We start from the raw sequence: 19,859 nt of genomic DNA on the forward strand, positions 1-19,859 counted from the left end.
AACAGGGGCAGAGAGCTCTGTCACAGACCTTAGCAGAAGACACATGCATCCCAGATGCCAAACTGACAAATAATGCTCTCACTTCCACTCCCATGGACCAACCACAGATTGCAAGCCAAGCTATGTCGCTGATGTCGACCAGTAAAGCATGTCTGCGAATACATTCGTATCTACCGACACCAGCATTGTCACACCTGCATTCTAAGTCACATAACACAGCAACAAGTCCACAGCTCAATTCAGAGCCATCGATCCCAGGAGAACCCACACACACACTTCCATTTAGTGGTTAGTTTGGGGCCTGCAGCAGCCACTGCCAAAAGTACAGGCTTATAGACTGCCAAGGCTGTCTAGTCTTGATTTCGCCACGTGCCATTCTTCCACCACCCTTCACTCCCGCTCTCTCTATTTCACTCTCGCTTGTTCTTTTTCAATAGTGCTTCTCCTGGCTTTACTGCTTTCCTATTGTTCTCTTCTCTGCCTTTTCTGTCTTTCTCTCGGAGACTCAAGGTCAAAGTGACAATGATGATAAATAGGTCCCATGTCCACAAACCAGAGTTCTGATGCCCAACGCCTACAACTACTTGCTCAGAGTTCCCAGGCTCAGAAACTTGTTGATACCTGTGGCAGTCACAGCACAACCGGGTCATACTCCACACACTGGTCGGCCTGCTTTGTAGAAAGCATTAGGGTGTCAGAGTGACTGTTAATTTTATAGGAAATAGATTATGTACAGCTCAACAGAAGGAACATATAAGCACAAAGTGTCCTGCACTCACGCGGGCCGCATGTCACCTCTGTCACAGTGCTTCACTGAGGCCAATCTTGAATTCAAGATTGGTCAGCCTTTGCCTCAAGAGTGGGCGAGTTTGATTTCTATCTTGGTTGTGAGCTTCTGGTTTGATGGCTTTTCTCCCTATTCTCGTATATGTGTCCCTCCCAGGGTCAATTCGGTCTCACACTGAATGAGTCATAGCCTTCTACTGCTAACATCAGGGCACTCTCCTATTTCTACATTCAGCACACCTTCGGAGTGAATGTTTCTGTTATACCTGCTGCTCGGCCAGCACGAGTGTGCTGTGTGGAATGTTGGTGCATGAGGATGTATTGGAATATTAGGGTGTCTGCGAGAGTCAGTGGGAGTATGAGCTGAGCAGTAGGGAGGTTGCTCCTGGTGGGGCTTAACATCTATCTTGTCCTTGAAGCTTACTATTGGAACTCATTACCTGGAACTAAGACAAATAAACCATCTTATATAATCTACACCTTGGAATATGGACCTTTCATTACATTACAACATTTTGGCGACGATTTAAGGAAAGAAACCAGGGGTGGACGGATCCTGCAGTGGAAAATACAGAAGGAAAAATTCAAACTTAAGCATACTAAAAGCACAGACAGAAACAGAACGTCTTGTGCCCCACCAGTGTCCTCTTGGCCCGGACAGCCCAGGTCACTTATTTGTCACTTATGTGCATTACAGCTTTAATGTGGAGCCAGCTTTCAGAGCTCCGTGATCATGGGCTAGCTCTGTCTATGTGAGAGGAACCATCTCTATCAGTTGAGGTGGCAACACTTTCTTTCTGCAATCACAGTGTCTGTCCGCCGTTACTAACTTGCCAACCTTTTCGAATGCACATTTTTTCAACAGTGATGCATTCCTCGTCAATATTTTTATTATGTCTGGTGACCAATCCAGCACCAGACATACAATAGCGGTCCACGGTTGTGTGACCTTTCGGTTGTTTGGGAGTCCCGACACTACAAACATTGTAACGCTGTTTTGTATCTTTTCTATTTCTTGTCGTTCTAGCTTGGATTACTTTCACTAGGATCTAATGGGTGGCACAAATCTGTCTGATGAAGGCCCCAAATATATTCTTTCACTCACTTATATTCCTTTTCTGGTACTGAAGAAGCGCCACGGATCTCGGTCTGAGACCACGAGGGGCGCGAAAAATGTTGACCCAATAAACAAAAAACTACTACTACACTCATTTACACCTGGCTACCGAGGGTCATTATACCTTTCAGCAGCCCGAACCTTCCGTTTTTTTTATTCTTGACAGAGGAATCCACCTATTACATTAATTTAGCATGGATATCCTCTAGTCATTTTTATACTCATTCACTACTCCATGAGCACTACCTCACATGCATCATACGGCAAGAATTTAAAAGATCTCTGGAAAAGTGACACTCTGGAGGGACCCATAGGGCATTGCAGCGTCACCCCGACGAGGAGCAACTGTCCTATGATGAAGCATGACATCCCTTGGGATGTGTGAGGGCAACAAGTAAGAGTCCAGCTGACTCTTCCTTTCACTACCTAGACCGATTCTCTCTCTCTCCAGGAACAGTGACCCCTCATTTTGGTCTATATGGACTAGCTGTATTTATGTGAGAAGAACCATCTCTATCTAACGGTCAGCGTCGAGTGGGTGTGAACTTGGAGGAGCTGGTGAGACTGGCAGCAACGTGAACTGTCAACTCACACTTCATTGGTTTCACTGAGACCGACGAATCTTTCATATGGAGTGTGTGCCTACTGAAACTGGTATTGAGGCTGGCAATGATGACGTGAAGAGCAGTGTTCATTGGCAGTGTGTGCATTTAACTATGAGTGGACTTCAAAGAAGGAGTGTTGCACCATGCTTAATGGAGCAACGTGAAGACGTGGCAGTATCCGTAGCGCGGCAAGGAGTCACAGAGAAAGAAACTCAGGGCCTTTCCTTTGTAAAACACTACTCATGTAAGATGGTCTGTTCTTGTATTTCTCAGAACTAGGGAGCTCAAGTCTTCAAGCCCAGCTCTTTCAGCCTTGTTCTGTGTGCCGTAACCTTATAGCACAAGACATCTGTTTCCATCGTGAGAACCAAGGCCGTCGAACGGCACTGCTCCAGGAATGACTGCCATTCTCAAAGGCTCATCCTGCAACTAAACGGGACCAGGGGCTGGGTTGCAACAGAATCCAATGGAGAAGCAGGGAGGAATTCTTCCATGGGAAAGAGTGAAAAATGGGGCAAACTCTTAGCAGAGACCAAGGGGAGCTCAGGCTGCTTTGCTCATTTCATGTCAGAAGTAACAGTGGATAAGGTGAAGTTAAGCAGCAACAAAGAGAGAGCGAGCAGGTCTCTAGAAAACAAACTGTGCCAGACACACTTGCATCGTCTCTAAAAGTTAAAAGACAGCAGGTCGAGCCCGAGCTCCATTCCGGCCTCACTGGTACTAGATCAAGAATTTCCTGTCTGTTTTCAGGTAGGTTCTACGCTAGACCTGCTACCCTCAGAAGCACTCTTAGGGCCTGCCCCATGTAGCAGGAATAAGGACTTCCACTTCCTTCCATGACTCCAGATGTTTTTCATGCAGAAAGAAACCAGGCTTCAGCCCTGGCACGATGAGTCGTAGGAAAAATGGCTCCAAAAAGGAAGTCGCTCAAATGTTCAGATATTCGTATTTTATTTTTATTTATGCAAACATGGTTCCTGGTACTGGTTAAAAATTAAGGTTTAAAGAGAATTCTTGAAGTGCATGCACTGAGGTCTGGTTCAATGTGGAGAGTGGACCACAGCCTGATGGGATGAATAATTCTGTAGTCTTAACTAGGCCTGGGCAGAATTTCAATTACGCCAGAGTAATCAAACAATTTCGGTAATTCTATGTTACTCTTTTATGTGGAATTACAGAGAATAGCTTGATTACTACTGCTCGCATAATTGAGAGTAATTCTGGGAGGAAAAATTCTACCACAAGAGCACATTTAGTGAGCGCAACCGGCTGCTTGCTATTCGTTTTCTGCTGTATTTAGTATCCTCGTCTCCATTGTGGATGCAAGGGTGCATATTGTGCTGAGAAAATAGCACTAAATGCTGGTAGTACGTGGACCGAAAATCCGGCCACAAGAGCACATTTAGCGAGCTCTTCATGTTCTGTTGCATTTAGCTCTATTTCATGGCGCTGAATGCATTCTTGTGTCCATTTGGGACACAACGGAGCATTTCAGCGCAAAAAGTAGTGCTAAATGCAGAATTACTCTTCTTGCTATTCTAAGGTAATTCTGCATGATTACGCTACAGGAAAATACATGACTTACGCTCACCCATAGTTAAATCAATCAATCAGGGGAATTGTAAGTGCGCTACTCACCCGTGAGGGTCTCAAGGCGCTGGGTGAGGTGTCAGCAGTTCTGTTCAGCTGAAGAGCCAGGTCTTGAGAGCCCTCCTGAAGGTGTTCAGGGAGGGGCGCATCTAATGTCGATCAGGAGTTTGTTACAGGACTTGGCCGCGATGTATGAGAAGGCTCTTCTCCCGGTTTTGGCTCTGCGGATGCATGGGGTTTCGGAGAGGACGAGGTTGGCGGCTCAGAGGTTTCTTTTGGGTACTTGGGGTGATTCGGTCATTGAGGTATTGGGGTCCGGTGTTGTGCTGCATGGGTGAGTACCTTGAAAGAGACTTTTCTCGACGGGGAGTCAGTGGAGATTCCGTAGGTGTTGGCTGATGTGCTCGTGTCGAGGGATACCGAGGACGAGGCTGGCGGCCGTGTTCTGTATCATCAGGGGCTTGCGGAGCAGAGACTTGTTTATACCGACATAAAGGACGTTTCCGTAGTCCAGTCTGCTGGTGATGAGTGCGTGGGTGACTGTCTTCCTTGATTCGGGGTGGGGGGGGGGGGTGATCCATTTGAGAGTCTTACGGAGGATGCGGAGGGTGTTGAAGCAGCTGTAGGCGATGGAGTTGACCTGTCGGTTCATGGAGAGGGCAGAGTCAAGTACGATGCCTAGGTTTCTGGCGTGGTCAGTGGGGGTCAGGGGGCTGCCGAGACCAGTGGGCCACCAGGTGTTGTTCCATGCCGATGGGTGGAGGGGGTGGGTGGTTCCGTGAAAGAGCAATTCTGTTTTCCACGAATTGAGTTTCAGGCAGCTGTTGCTCACCCAGGTTGTGACGTCCTGCATTACTTCCTGGAAGAAGATTCTGGCGGTGGTGCGGTCCTTGGTGAGGGAGAGGATGAGCTGGGTGTCGTCGGCGTAGGATATTATGCTGAGGCCGTGCTGACGGAACGATGGCGGCGAGGGTGGGGCAATGTAGATGTTGAAGAGGGTTGGGCTGAGCGATGATCCCTGGGCCACTCAGCAGTTGATTTTCGTGGGCTCGGAGAGGAACGGTGGCAGTCTGATTCTTTGGCTTCTGCCAGTGAGGAATGATCGGATTCAGTCGAGGGTGGTTCCTTGTATGCCGGTGTCGTGTAGTCTGGCGGCGAGTGTGCGGTGGGAGACTGTGTCGAATGCTGCCGATAGGTCGAGTAGGATCAGCTGTAAACCATATCTCATTGCCAACCTTTAAACTCTTGGTGGGAACTTTGCTTTGGGATTACCATATCTCAGACCCCTTCTGGGGGCCACCGGGCAGGCGTATTGAAGTGGGCCACAACTATGGTGGTTGGGGGCCATTTGCCTGTGACGTCCATTCTACTATGGCTTTGCACTGTGCGCCAAGTAGACAATTTCCGCACTTGATTCTCCGAGTATGAGGGTACATAGTTAAAGGTTTCTTAGGAAGGTAGTGTAGTGGGCAGAAAATCAGAATTGAAACAGTCGATAACAGACACAATAAGGTATTGTCCGGCCCAATGCTTGTCTTAGTAAAACGAAAAGTACTTTTTATATCACAACAAAACAATACTATACACAGTAAAGGGGGTTCAGCTACAGGGTTCTATAAACACCTCTAGGGGGCTCTAATCATGTACAACAATTTTCAGACCATCGAAAGCAGCCTAACAATTCCTATGGTGCCTACAATATTTCACCGTCTAACAGAGATCAAAGGCCAGGGGCTGAATTAGGCATAAACTGATGCAGGTAAGAGGAGGCATAGATCCAAGCTATCAGGCTACACAAGCATTTGCCAGTTCATTGGATCTTCACCAAAGAGTTCACTTTGGCAATTGACTTTACCTAACGTGTAGGTTTATAATTTTGAGTTCATGATACAGTCTCTTACTCCGATTTAATGCCTCGTGTTACCTGCTCAGTTGACTGCGAGTAGCAGTAGGGTTCTCCACGTGATTGAGCACTAGTTCCTCCAGTGTAGCAGTGTTGTCAGGCCGGCAGTGGTACAAGTTTCTCTGGCTCACTAAATGGTACTGGATGGTACGGTGATGCCAGACAGCTGTTGATGCTTCACGTAGATCCCAACATGTACCAGGAAGCAAAGCCAGGAGACTCCTCACAGCTCAGTTTGGCGCTGGTATGCGCTCAGTAGAAGCTGGCCTGTTCTGGATGCTCCACAAGCAACATTCCAAAGAACATTCATAAACATTCCAAGAACTAACACTGGCTCACTTTTAAAGTGTCCACTCTTAAAAAAAGTTTTAAAATTACACGGGATAAGCTCGGGGAAAACGAGAGGGTTCATTTGGAAGTTTTAGGAAGAAACTGCACATAAATGGGGTCCAGATACTTAATTCCCTGAAGAAGTTTCTCCCCCTGCTGCCAAGACCAGCGAAGGAATCAGTGGCTCGGGCGTTGATTCTCTCCCGGGTGGACTATGTCAATGGGCTGTATCTGGGCCTCCCTGAATATATTTTTTTAAAATTGCAGGTAGTCCAGAATGCGGCAGCCCGATTGGTTTTGAACATCCCGGTGAGGTCAAGCATGGCCCATCATCTGCGCACGCTTCATTGGCTCCCGGTAAGGAAGCGCATGGAGTTCAAGGCTTTGGTGATAGCTCACCGCGCCTTATATGCTGGGGGCCCCCCATATCTCAGGAAACGTTTTGCTTTTCATGTGCCAACTAGGCATCTAAGATCATCTTCCCTGCTGCTTGCAAGAATTCCTGCGCCTTCAGAGAATGGGGGGCAGATCCTTCGCCGTTAAGGCAGCGATGGCCTGGAACTCACTTCCCGTCCCTCTACGGGCCATCAAAGAGATTAATCAGTTTAAAAAGCAGCTTAAAACCTTTCTATTTTAACTCTTCTCCCTTTCTGGATCCTCACAGGCTCGCGCCGGGACACTCCTAGGAGTAGCTGTGCGCGCTACAAAAACCCATTAACATAACATAACATAACAGATGGAAATTACTGGTCTCTCCCCCCCCCCACAACTCTTTATATTGGTTTTACAACATAGAAAGTGTTCACACACATCATTCTAAGCCTGTTGCTCTTGGCACAGCTGGTCTCACAGCCCCTGTTAAGCTTATGTACACAAGTGACCATCCGAAGAAAAGGCTCCATGCCCCTAAACCATGCCATGCTTCCGAGGGCAGCCTCTCGATTTATACACGTATTCTTTTGCCTTGGCACAACGGTCCATGCCATTAGTCCTGGCCCTCACAGGGGGGCACCCCCTAAGCCCTCCAATGCCGGACTATGTCTCTCTTGGCGAGTAAGACACCGGTGGCCACCAGTAGCCTAGTGCATCTTTCATGCCCCTTCAATCATCTCCAGCCGCAGCAGCATAATTTTAAGCTTTGGTTTGACCGGACGCTCCACCATCCTGGATATCATATTACATACCTTGGACCAACAGCTCTGTATCACCGGACAATCTCAGACAGAATGGAAAAAGGTCCCTAGTGACGTCCCTTACCTGATGCAATGTGCGTCGAGGCCCAGTTTCATTTTAGTAAGTCGTGATGGGCTGTAGAAAACCCGATGGAGGTACTTGTGCTGAATCAGGGACTACCTAGGCTACCTAGACTTGGGGGCTCATCCTGGCCTCCACCCAGTCTTCCTGCTCCAAAGCGCCCACATCCTCCTCCCAACGCTCCCTCAGTGCCATCATGGGGTCAGAGTGTTGTTCAAAAGAGCTTTATAGATCTTCAAGATCCCTTTCCGTCCTAAGGGGGACATTGTGACACGGACCTCTATAGGATTATAGCCTGGGACAAACTGTAGGTTGTCACAGTGTGTTGTGCTCTGTACATGAAGACGCTGGTAGCCATGTTGTAAGTTTCTAAGTCTTCTTTATTGGTTCCATTTCCAAACAATAACAGTCTTAGTTCAACCATGTACCAGCTCCTACATCTCCTACACCAACCCCACCAGGATCAGCCTGCCTAGCTGCTCAGCCCATCTCCAACTGTCAGCACTCATCCACACAGGCACCCAGGCCTTCCAAGCATCACAGGCACACCAACATTCCGTTGCCATCTCTCACACTGCCTGAGCAGCTAGGAGGACCTAGGCTGATTACAATTAAATGTAATACTCAGGATATAACACAGTGTTTTTCGAAGGGCATGTTGTACATGCAGGTAGCAATAAAATTGTGACCTATGAATCTCGTACATGTCTTTGAGGTACTAAAATGTGCCAGCCGAGTTGTTCTCCCATATATCTCCGAGTTTGAGGGTTCCTATATAATCCCTGGTCCTAAATACATCCAAGGTAGTTGTGTGTTTTAGCCATGTGCCTGACCACAGAAGTGTTTCCCCAGTCAGCACCCCATGCCACTCAATCCACCTCAGCGCCCGATGCCAGCAGGGTAAGGACGTCTATGTCGCGGGGGAAAGTCAGTGCGGTTATGTGATCCGTATAGAAGACTCAACACATTACACCTGTCAAGATGCAGGAGATCCACAGTGGCAGCTGGGTACCCATGGCCTGCAAACAGCCAGTCGCTGATCAGGAGGATCTGACTGGCCCAGTAGTTTAGACGCCAAACCCAACCCACCATCCTTGGGTCCAGGAGCGCATTTAGAGATCGAGGTCATACAGTTTATCCTGTATGTTTGTATGATTGAACAACTACTGCCTAAACCACGAATTCTTTAACCACGAAGGCTAAACAACGAGGAATGCAAAACAACTACATTGTTTACAACGAATTCCAAAACCACGAAATATATTTAAATTGCTCTTTTACCTTTTTCACCACTATGTTCTTTTTGTTCCACATATTATTAACGTTTTAAGGATAAAATCTCATTCACTGTCCCAGATAACGCCTTCATTTCCATACGCTCCATTTACTGCCTTAGTGCCCGCTTATTCACTGCCCCAAAAACGCCATCAAGAAACCCGTCTGTAACATTCCAGAGAGCCCACGTGTCCTGTCCGAAACACATAATTGTTCACTTTGTGACTCCCAGTCGCTTCAATAACCCGATACCAACTATTCACAGCCGATATCCGGTGCCCCGGTATCTGACCCCTCACCCCTCTTCATTGATGTCGTGAGCCATACATGACCTACCTGATGCATCCTTCAATGTTCGCAAAGACGCTCTGAGGAGGAGACATCTGAGGGTCTTAGGTTGTCTCTGCGTGTGTGTGGAGTTGCAGACAGACTGGGGCTGGGGTGCCGGAGCCTTGTGTGCAAACAGAGCATGCTGAGGAGGGAAGGAGCCAGGGGCAATTTTTATACACCGGTCGGGAGGGAGAGTGTCGTTGCCTTAATATTACCCCAGCCCCGCATGCTCCATTTACATAAATTGCTGGAATTGGTAACTGGCAGCAAGTAATCATAACATATTAGATGGAATATGCTACTTACCAGTATGTATCTGTTCTTGGCATGTAGAGCTGCAGAGCCACACACTAAGGATAAGATCGCCATCTGGTGTTGGGCTCGGATGATTGCAGGTTGTTGTTGTCTTCGGAAGAAGTCTTTGGTCACGAGATTGGTGACTCCTCCCCTGGACAACAGTGCGCATGAGCATCCACTCCATCCTCAGATTGTTTTTCGCCATGATGGGAAATGATGAAGTGTGTAAGAAGTAAAGAGAAAGGATGTCCATGTGTAGTGTCTAATTAAGACAATGCTGGAACAGATACAGGTCCCGGGGAGGCGGGTGGGCGTGTGTGGCTCTGCAGCTCTACATGCCAAGAACAGATGCATACTGGTAAGTAGCATATTCCGTTCGAGGCATATGAGCTGCAGATCACACACTAAGGATAGACTATATAGCAGTGTCTCCCCTAGCGGTGGTCACCTGTATCAGTTGCAGCAGTTTGGAATAGAGTTTTTAGGACAGCTTGGCCTACTGAAGCTTGTTGCTTGGATTGCACATCAACACAGTAATGCCTAGTGAAGGTGTGTGTAGTAGACCATGTGGCTGCTTTGCAAATGTCTTCTAAGGGGATGTTCCCTAAGAATGCCATAGAGGCCCCTATTTTACGCGTGGAGTGCGCCCTAGGGGGAACGGTAAGAGTACGTTTAGCTTTTTGGTAACATATTTGGATACTTTTGACTATCCATCTGGCGATACCCGATTTGGAAATGGGGTTGCCTTTGTGTGGTGGTGCGAAAGCAACAAACAGTTGCTTGGTCTTCCGAAAAGGTTTGGTTCTGTCGATGTAATAGAGCAAGGCTCTTTTAACATCTAAGGTGTGAAGTGCCCTCTCGGCTACTGAGTCTGGATTAGGGAAGAAGACTGGCAGTTCCACAGACTGGTTTAGATGGAAAGGGGAAATGACTTTAGGGAGGAATTTTGGATTCGTCTTAAGAACCACTTTGTTCCGATGTAGTTGTAGGAAGGGTTCTTCTAGAGTTAGGGCTTGTATTTCACTTACTCTTCGCAGGGATGTGATTGCGATGAGGAAAGCCACTTCCCATGTTAGGAACTGCAGTTCGCATTTGTGCATTGGTTCAAATGGTGGACCCATGAGCCTTGTTAGAACAATATTAAGGTTCCACACCGGGGAAGGCGGTAACCTTGGAGGAATGATTCTTTTAAGACCCTCCATAAATGCTTTAATAGCTGGTACCTTAAAGAGGGACAGGTGTTGTCTAGTTTGCAAATAGGCTGCCAATGCCGCTAGATGTAGACGTATAGAGGAATACGCTAAATTGCATCTTTGCAGGTGCAATAAATAGCAAATGATGTTCTGGATGGAAGCATCCAGTGGTTGTATGTCATTGTTAGCGCAGTAAATGGCAAATCGTTTCCATTTTGCAGCATAGCATGCCCTAGTAGTAGGTCTCCTGGCTTCTTTAATGATATTCATACAGTCTGGAGGAAGGTTGAGGTACCCGAACTCTAAGACTTCAGGAGCTAGATTGCCAAGTTCAGTGTTTGAGGATCTGGGCGTCTGATTTCTCCATGGTTCTGGGTTAAGAGATCCGGGGAGAGATGCAGTTTTTGATGTGGAACTAGCGATAGTTCCAAATGTGTGGTGAACCAGGGTTGGCGTGCCCAAGTGGGAGCCACTAGGATGAGTCTCAGCGACTGTTGTTTCAGTTTGCGTACCACAAATGGAATGAGAGGGAGAGGCGGAAAAGCGTACGCAAATCTGCCTGACCAGTTCATCCATATTGCACTGCCCTTTGATCGCAGGTGTGGGTACCTGGCGGCGAAGGTTGGGCATTTTGCGTTTTCTGGTGTGGCGAACAGGTCTATGTCTGGTTGTCCCCACTTTTTGAAGAATGGGAGTAAGACTTTGGGGTGTAGTTCCCATTCGTGTATCTGCTGTGTGTGGCGACTTAAGAGGTCTGCCACCTGGTTCTGAACCCCTGGGAGGTGTTCTGCTAGCAGGTAGATGTTCCGGGGAATTGCCCATCTCCAAATTTGTTGCGCCAGTTGGGACAGTTGTAGAGAATGTGTCCCTCCTTGTTTCTGTATGTAATACATTGTGGTCATGTTGTCCGTGCGGATGAGGACAGTTTGTTCTGGAGATGCACTTGGAAGGATTTCAGTACTAGGAACACTGCTAGAAGTTCTAGGTGATTGATGTGGAACTGTTTTTGTTGAGTGGTTCACCGTCCCCGAGTGGTGTGTTGAAGGAGGTGGGCTCCCCACCTTGTGAGGGATGCGTCGGTGGTCAGCACAACTTGTGGAAGGGGCTCCAAGAACGGCCACCCTTTGGACAGGTTGATGGTGTTCCACCACTTCAGTGAGCGGCTGTCCACCAACACCATCCGAACCCAATGGCGGAAAAAAACAATCTGAGGATGGAGTGGATGCCCATGTGCACTGTTGTCCAGGGGAGGAGTCACCAATCTCGTGACCAAAGACTTCTTCCGAAGACAACAACAACCTGCAATCATCCGAGCCCAACACCAGATGGCGATCTTATCCTTAGTGTGTGATCTGCAGCTCATATGCCTCGAACATATATATTTTCGAATCTGTGGTACCCACCGAGTACGAAGGGCTGAGAGGAGACGTGAGCATGGTGATTGGCCAATAGATGGCGTAGTAGCTAAATAAAACATCTGTGGAAATAGAGTTGTTTGTGGATTGCAATGACGAATGTAGACTGGTGGATGTAGACGCATGCCTATTGCTGAATGACTCATGTCAGACGGGCTGCAGACTTGGTTTCGTGGTTTATGTAAGTTGTTGTAAACAAAGTCGTGGTTAAGTTATTGGTCGTTGTTCAGGATTCGTTGTTCAGGCAATTCGTTATTCAAACTTCGTTGTTTAGGATGTTTCCCCTCCTGTATACATGGGACTTGTTCCTGGGTAGACTTTTTTAAAGTCTCATGCCTCATTAGCCTTCCTGAGTGTTTGTTGAATTGTCCCTGTGGGAATTTCTGATTATGACCTAACAGTTTTGGAAATTGATTAAGGACACGTGACCCCTGTACGAAAGCGTTAGAGACTGAATATCTCACATTATCGTCCCTCGGGGAGAGAAAAAAAAAATAAATAAATACATACTAGCGATTGTCAATTCCCATTAGATAATAAACCCTCAAAAAACATCAGCGCAGATGTTATGGGCAGCACGGAAAGCCCCTTGAGAGGTATGCATATGCATGATTCCGCAATCCGCAAGTGGGAAATTAGTGATACACAATCTTGATTTGAGAGGTAGGTCCATGATCTCACTGAAACATATGTGCAACATTCCACAACGACTTCCCTGCGTCAGTTAGAGCAGAATATGTGCTTACCAAGCATTTCATCACGCAAGCAGAATATGTCCTCCTTCGTCTGAAGTAGCGTCATTATGAGCAAGGTGAAAAGGCAGGTAGGCTTCCTGCAGCTCAATTAAGCCAGCGAGAGTGAATTCTGCTATTACAGCGAGTCACAGAAAAAAAGTTTACTCACACACCCACTGGAGATCACAGAAACTTTTGCACGCTTCTTCTCACCACTTTATAGCTCAGAGGGTCCGCTTGATACCGCTTCAGAAAAAGCTTTAAGTGATCTTCATCTGCCTTACTTGTCTGCAGAGGGTAGGCAGCTCCTTGAGGGGGGACATCACGAAGGAGGAGATCTCGGAAGCTATCAGGAGTATGCCCAATAATAGGGCTCCCAGAGTTTCCCGATCAATTTTTATAAGATAAAAAGAATTGATGGTTCCACTTCTTTTTAGGCTTTTTAAGGATCTAGAGAGCAATGCTGTCATTCGCCCAAAGTTTAATAGAATGATTAGTCTTATCTTGAAGTCCGAAAAGGATCCTATTAACTATGCAAGTTACCGTTCTATTTCGATAATCAATGCAGACATGAAGATTCTCGCAAAGGTCCTTGCAACTCAGCTCATGAAAGTTCTGCCGATCTTGATATATAGCTCTCAAGCTGGTTTTGTACCAAGACATTCTTCTAGTAACCACATTCGTCTCTTGTCCAATCTAATATGGGCAAGTTCGAAATGATTCAGATGATAAGCTTCTGCTCGCTTTGGATGCCGAAAAGGCTTTTGTCCGGGTTGAGTGGGGGTACCTTTATCAAACCTTAAGCAGGGCAGGGATAGGTCTACTTTTTCGTCCAAACTTCAGTGGTTATATACAGCCCCTTCGACACAGATGGACTATGGGGGTCATTTATCGAAGCCCTTTCACATCTCGCGAGGCACGCATCAGGCCTGCCTGGTGTCGCGTTGTTCCTTCTAGCACTTGAGCCACTGCGGTGGCAATTCATCATTCTTCCTTAGTTCAGGGTGTGGGCGCCTGTTGGTGCTTGCAAGATCTTATTATTCGCAGATGATATCCTAATGATTCTAAGTGAGGCAGTGTAGGAACTGGGGTCACCAGTCCCCCTGGGGGTAGCTTGGCGCGAGCAGGTAGGCACCCAAAGGCTTACGTGTAAAGTGACCATACAGCACACACATCCACTGAGACAGGAAACACACGCAATGACTGACACCACACCAGTGAGGTTGAGTAAAAATCAAACTGCTTTATCGAGATCCAAGTCAGGTTCTCATCAAAACATTTCATTAGAGGACTAAATACGGCATGAGCATTAGGGCTAAACATAGCAGTCAATCAGAGCGCGAACCATGGCATTGACATTGGAGCGCTACACATAGCAACTAATCAAAGCGCTAGACATGGCAATTAATCAAAGCGCTGGACATGGCAATTAATCAAAGCGCTAGACATGGCAATTAATCAAAGCGCTAGACATGGCAATTAATCAAAGCGCTAGACATGGCAATTAATCAAAGCGCTAGACATGGCAATTGATCAAAGCGCTAGACATGGCAAGTAATCGAAGCGCTAACCATGGCATGTAATCAAAGCGCTAGACAGGGCATGTAATCAAAGCGCTAAACATAGCAAGCAGTCAAATTCCTATGTCTTTAAGGAAGTTGGTTGTAACGGCACTGATCCGGTCAAAAATTGACTACTGCAACTCACTCTATATTGGATAAAAAAAAAGTGTCATCCAAAAACTTCAGATCCTGCAGAACGCGGCAGCTCGGCTGTTGCTGGATCTACCTAAATTTAGCTCAATTAGCCAAATTACTCGCGAAAAATTACATTGGTTACCCATATCCGCGAGGATTCAATTTAAATCATTGTGTATATTACATAAGAGCTTGCACAGGCTAGGACCATCGTAGATAGGTCAATACTGCAAACAGTATACCCCACTGAGAAGTCTACGTTCTGCGTCAGCCCACCTGCTTGTGGTGCCCAAAGTAAGGACTTTGAAGTGGGGTGGTAGAAGTTTTCGGCACTTGGCTCCTAAATTTTGGAACACTATGCCGTTGCATCTTAGAATGCAAAGAGATCTACTACAGTTTAGAAAGGGTTTAAAAACGTGGCTATTTACATGTATCCCCACAAGGCCATAAGTTTTCTTTATCTGGATGTATGGCAGTAAGCGCTAAGACGCCAAGGCAAACATGCGCTTTACAAAAAACAATTTTCATTTCATTTGCATGGTTCGCGCTCTGATTGACTGCTATGTTTAGCCCCAATGCTCATGCCGTATTTAGTCCTCTAATGAAATGTTTTGATGGGAACCTGACTTTGATCTCGATAAAGCAGTTTTATTTTTACTCATCCTCACTGGTGTGGTGTCAATCATTGCGTGCGTTTCCTGTCTCAGTGGATGTGTGTGCTGTATGGTCACTTTACACGTAAGCCTTTGGGTGCCTACCTGCTCGTGCCAAGCTACCCCCAGGGGGACTGGTGACCCCAGTTCCTACAGGCAGACTCATCTGTTCACCAACTCATGGCAAATGGAGGCTTTTTCTGGCATCATTTAGGGGTAACTCCAAGTTCAACTAGTTTTATCCCTTGAGGAGTCAGACAAAATGGCTCTATTACATGACTTTGTAGATTTGGATAAGAAGACTGCACATTGGCGTAGATGGATGTGTACCACCCTTATGGTGGCTAAGATCTGCATTTTTAGATAGTGGCGTGCAGCACAGCTGCCCTTGCATCAAGAATGGATAGCTGAGCTTTATAGGCTGGCTACATATAAAGTCTGAATTTACAAGGTTCAAGAGCAAATCCATGTTTTTGATGGGGTTAGGGGTCCTTTTGAGACATTTGTTTTTCTTTGGCATGGGACTACTTGTATCCATTCAATTGAGATAAAGTTTGGTGTGCTTGAATTTTAGGATTAGCGTCTGGAATGATTTGTTGAGGCTTGTGATGTTATGTGTTTGTTTGGTGGGAGTATGCTTTATGTGGGGGAGGGTTACCTTAGGTATTGCTTAAACTGTGCTGGTTAAGCGGGATGGCTCATCTGTTTCTTAGAGCAGTTTATTTTTCTTCTCTATTTCTCTCTCTTCTTCCTTGATTATGATCTTATTAATACTTATTGGGATCATATTTAGTCTAGTTCTTTTGTTGAAGTGGGACACTTTGTACTTTATTTTAGTGGTTTTTATTTTTGTGTATTATGAAAAATCACAACAAATAAAAAAAAAAGAATGCAATTCCCAGCTCGGTCATCTCCACAGAATTTCACAATCGCTGCTTGTAGGTTTGGAAAAAAAGCAGAGGGTAGGGCATATGGATAATTTTGTGAAGAGTAGAGCATTCGTGGAAGGAAATCATCTTGAATAGGGCACCCCATTCAGCATCGTTCAAGGGCAGGCACTCCAACATATCCATATCCCGCTTCACAAGGGCGACCAGGGCTGCAACATTCAATTCCTATGCTGTCTGGCTGATGAGAGGTATATGCATACCTAGGTGTCTGAAATGCTGGTCCACCCACTGAAGAGTGGTAGCTTGGCATATTTCATCTTGCGGCCCGTTTAAAGGTGTGCAGGAGGATATGGAATTATTAACCGCAAGCCCTGTCGCATACGCGTACATCTGGGGCATATGCATCAGGTGGGGTAGGAAGGTTTCAGGAGCCCTCATATATATTAGAGCGCCATCAGCATAGAGTGAGATTTCATCCTCTAGCCCCGTCCTACCAGCAGAAGCGGAGTAGCTGAGCAATGCATCTGCTGATCGAGTCAGCTTCTGGCTCCATGGCCAGGCAAACAAGAGGGGGGAGAGGGGAATCCTGTAGCCTATTTGCCAATATTTTTGCCAGTATTTTCTACTCTATGTTGATTATGGAAATGGGACGTGCAGTGGTCGGGGGGTTTCTCCGATTGAGGATCGCAAATATACTGGCTCCCTTAAGGCTGTGTGGTAGTTTGCCTAGGGCAAGGTCCTCGGTATACATGCCCTGAAGCAACAACATCAAATGTGCCAAGTATTTCTTAAAGAATTCGAGCAGTAATCTATTAGGGCCTTGAGTTTACCCATCCAGGAGCGATTGGATGGCAGTTCTGACCTCGTCCTCTGTCATTGGCTCCTCCAGTGCCAGACTGTCTGTGCTAGAGAGAGTAGAAATCATGAGATCAATGATAGGGTGATCACACTCTGCTGGAGACTGTCGCTGCTCCGCATACAGGCGAGTGTAAAACGATACAAATTCATTGGCAATCTAGTCAGAGTTGGTTAGCGAGACACCTTTCGATGAGGCGATGCGAGGGACTATATGGCGTTCCCGCTCTCGGTTTTCCAACCAGTACAGTAGCTTTCCTACCTGGTCTCCCATCGCGTAAATCCTATATTGTTCTGCTAGATGGGCAAGGGCTGCTATGTAAAGTAGTTTTGCCTGAGCGATAGCCTCAGCTCTTCTAAGTTATGCTGCGCCTGATTGTCTCCGGACTCGACTTCCTCCGTCTCAGCTCGGTGTATCGCTCTCTCAAGCTCAGCAATGTCCTGGAATTTTCTCTGTTTGGCCGCCATTTGATATGATATCGACGGCCTTCTCAGGACAGTCTTCGGTGCCTCCCAGAGCACGGTCTGGGTTCTCACTGAGCTCTCGTTCAGCTCCATATAGTCAATAATCTGCTGCCTAAGGAAGACAGCAAAAGAAGCGTCTCGCAGCCACCAGGTGTTTAGGCTCCACTTCCCTAGCACCCAAGATGTGGATAACTTTACAGCCAGCAGCAGGGGTCCATGGTATGTCACAGCGCGTGGCAGAATCTGCACTTGAGCCACCACGGGGGCATCCGTTGAAGCATGAAGTGATCTCTTGTTTGAGACAAAAGTCTGTTACGGATGCTGACAATGGCTGCCCACTGGAGCTTGGACTTGCTCATCACATGGTACGCTGGACTCAGCCATCTGAATGATAAAATGCATTGAAAGAGTCATTATGAGGAAACTCAGGAACCAGTAATGTGGCTCCAACACAATGGAATGTCCATTAAAACACTGACGCCAGAGAGACAAAACTTCCACTGTAACTTTAACAAGTGGAGGAATGTGGGGAGGAGAAGCAAAAGAGGCAGACCAGAAATAAGGGCATTTTGTAGGGAGGTTTCCTCAACTCCATCTTATAGCTGCCCATCATCATCGATCTCACAGTTCTGAAGAGATTCCATTTGAGAAACACCTGGTAAACCAGTCAAGATCTTTACAGCAACTTCCATCTTGTTGAGGCACAGCACGTTTTCAGACAAGGCTATCCTTCACTGGAACATTGGTGGGGGTGTACCTTGACGCTGGCCACTCGATATCTGGAAACACCACCTTGGAAGTGGCGTTTCAAGAATGGGAACAGCCCAAGGGCACTCCACAAAATGCGTTGTAACCATCTTCACTTACCAAAGCATCATTTGAAATACTTTTTAAATACAGCATAAGGTGAAAATATGATTGCATAGGAATATCGTACTGTAGAAGGATCTCACTTCTTTGATGTCATTTTGATGATCTAAGTGAAATGTAACGTACTGTAGACTTGACAACTTGGTTTACACTTATAGTGACACTACCAATGTGGACTGAATAAATCACTAATGAAACACAAAACAGATACAATTCAAACAGATATTTCCACTAAAAGAGACATTATCAGTAAAACCCTGCAGCTCGTGAGATACAATTCACTTTTAGACACATTAACCAATCTTTATTCAAAATGTATTAAACTTTAAAAGTAAAATACTCAAAGAGCAGTTTTGTACCTACCACGTGCTCCCAAACAATGTTTTATATGTTTTTTTAGTGACCATTTAAGATCTTTTTGCCCATTAAGTCTTCTTATGGATATGTGAGGAAAGGGGAGAGACGTGGCCAGTCTTAGAATCTCATTCCTTCCTTCACATGCCTACAGACATGACTGAACCATGGGGAACTGGAGCAAAGGTGCAGTTTGTAGACGGAGCTTGCCACCAACATCACCGGCCAGGTCCACAAAGGGGCCTGCTGCACAGGAACCGCACTGCATTGAGCTCAGTGCCGCAGTCACCGTTCAGGTCTGGAGAGGCCTCTGCTGCACAGAGTATGTATAGTACACAGCACTAAGCTCACCACCCGTGTCACCGGTCAGGTCCACAAAGGCCTCCCCTGAAGGGAATGTGTACAGCGCACTGCACTGTACTCCATGCCACAGTCCTTTATCAGGTCCACAAAGGCCTCCCCTGAAGGGAATGTATACAGCGCACTGCACTGTACTCCATGCCACAGTCCTTTATCAGGTCCACAAAGGCCTCCCCTGAAGGGAATGTATACAGCGCACTGCACTGTACTCCATGCCACAGTCCCTGATCAGGTCTTCACAGGCCTCAGCTGGTCAGAATGCATACCAGACACAGCACTGAGCTCCCCACCTCAGTTACATCCGCTCTAAAAGGAGTTTACTGAACAGAGTACATGCATAACTTCATGCTCAGTCCATACATACCCTGGGCAGGTGGTCCTGGGTGTTGTAGTTGGCATCATAGTCAGACAGAATATCCAGAACTTCAGAGTACATGTCAATCAGAGACTTCTAAAGCAAGAAAGAAGAAGCAAGGTTAGTAGACAACCACAGGTAGCGGACTGCAGCACCTGATCTTTCTGCAGTGTGAATAATGCATCATTTAGTATCTCATGCACACCGTCATGCACAGAATGGTTCTGGTCATGAAACCAAGTCGAACAATGAACACAGTTATGAGCCCCTTTTCTACTGCTGATCACAGTGGTTCTGCAGGTCTCTGCTAGTTTTCCCAACAACATATTTTGATATATCTGATGTTATTAAATAAATCTGAAGACCAGGCCTGGGCTAAGAATCAACATAACAGTGGGGTCTGCTTCAGAGTCGCCCAAAGTGGAGAACCTTAGTTTTCAATTCTGGGTCTAATCATTGGTCGGCAGGATGAGCCGCACCATGTGAATTTAGAAAATGCTCGAAACATAATTCTGCAAAATGCATGTGACG

General features: G+C 46.5%; 1 protein-coding gene across 6 annotated transcripts in view; it reads right to left on the reverse strand.

The window, feature by feature from the left end:
- OPA1 (OPA1 mitochondrial dynamin like GTPase) overlaps positions 1–19,859 on the reverse strand; it is a 428,917-nt gene that overhangs the window by 299,412 nt on the left and 109,646 nt on the right. For all 6 annotated transcript variants that reach the window (XR_014970881.1, XR_014970880.1, XM_085635800.1 and 3 more), the window contains one exon: positions 19,338–19,424. Coding sequence is in view for 4 of the 6 variants with exons in the window: in XM_085635800.1 (XP_085491926.1) it covers positions 19,338–19,424 (87 nt within the window). In the remaining 2 variants the exon portion in view is untranslated. The remainder of the gene's footprint in view (positions 1–19,337; positions 19,425–19,859) is intronic.

Source organism: Triturus cristatus, chromosome 11 (assembly GCF_964204655.1).
Source record: "Triturus cristatus chromosome 11, aTriCri1.1, whole genome shotgun sequence".
NCBI lineage: Eukaryota > Metazoa > Chordata > Amphibia > Caudata > Salamandridae > Triturus > Triturus cristatus.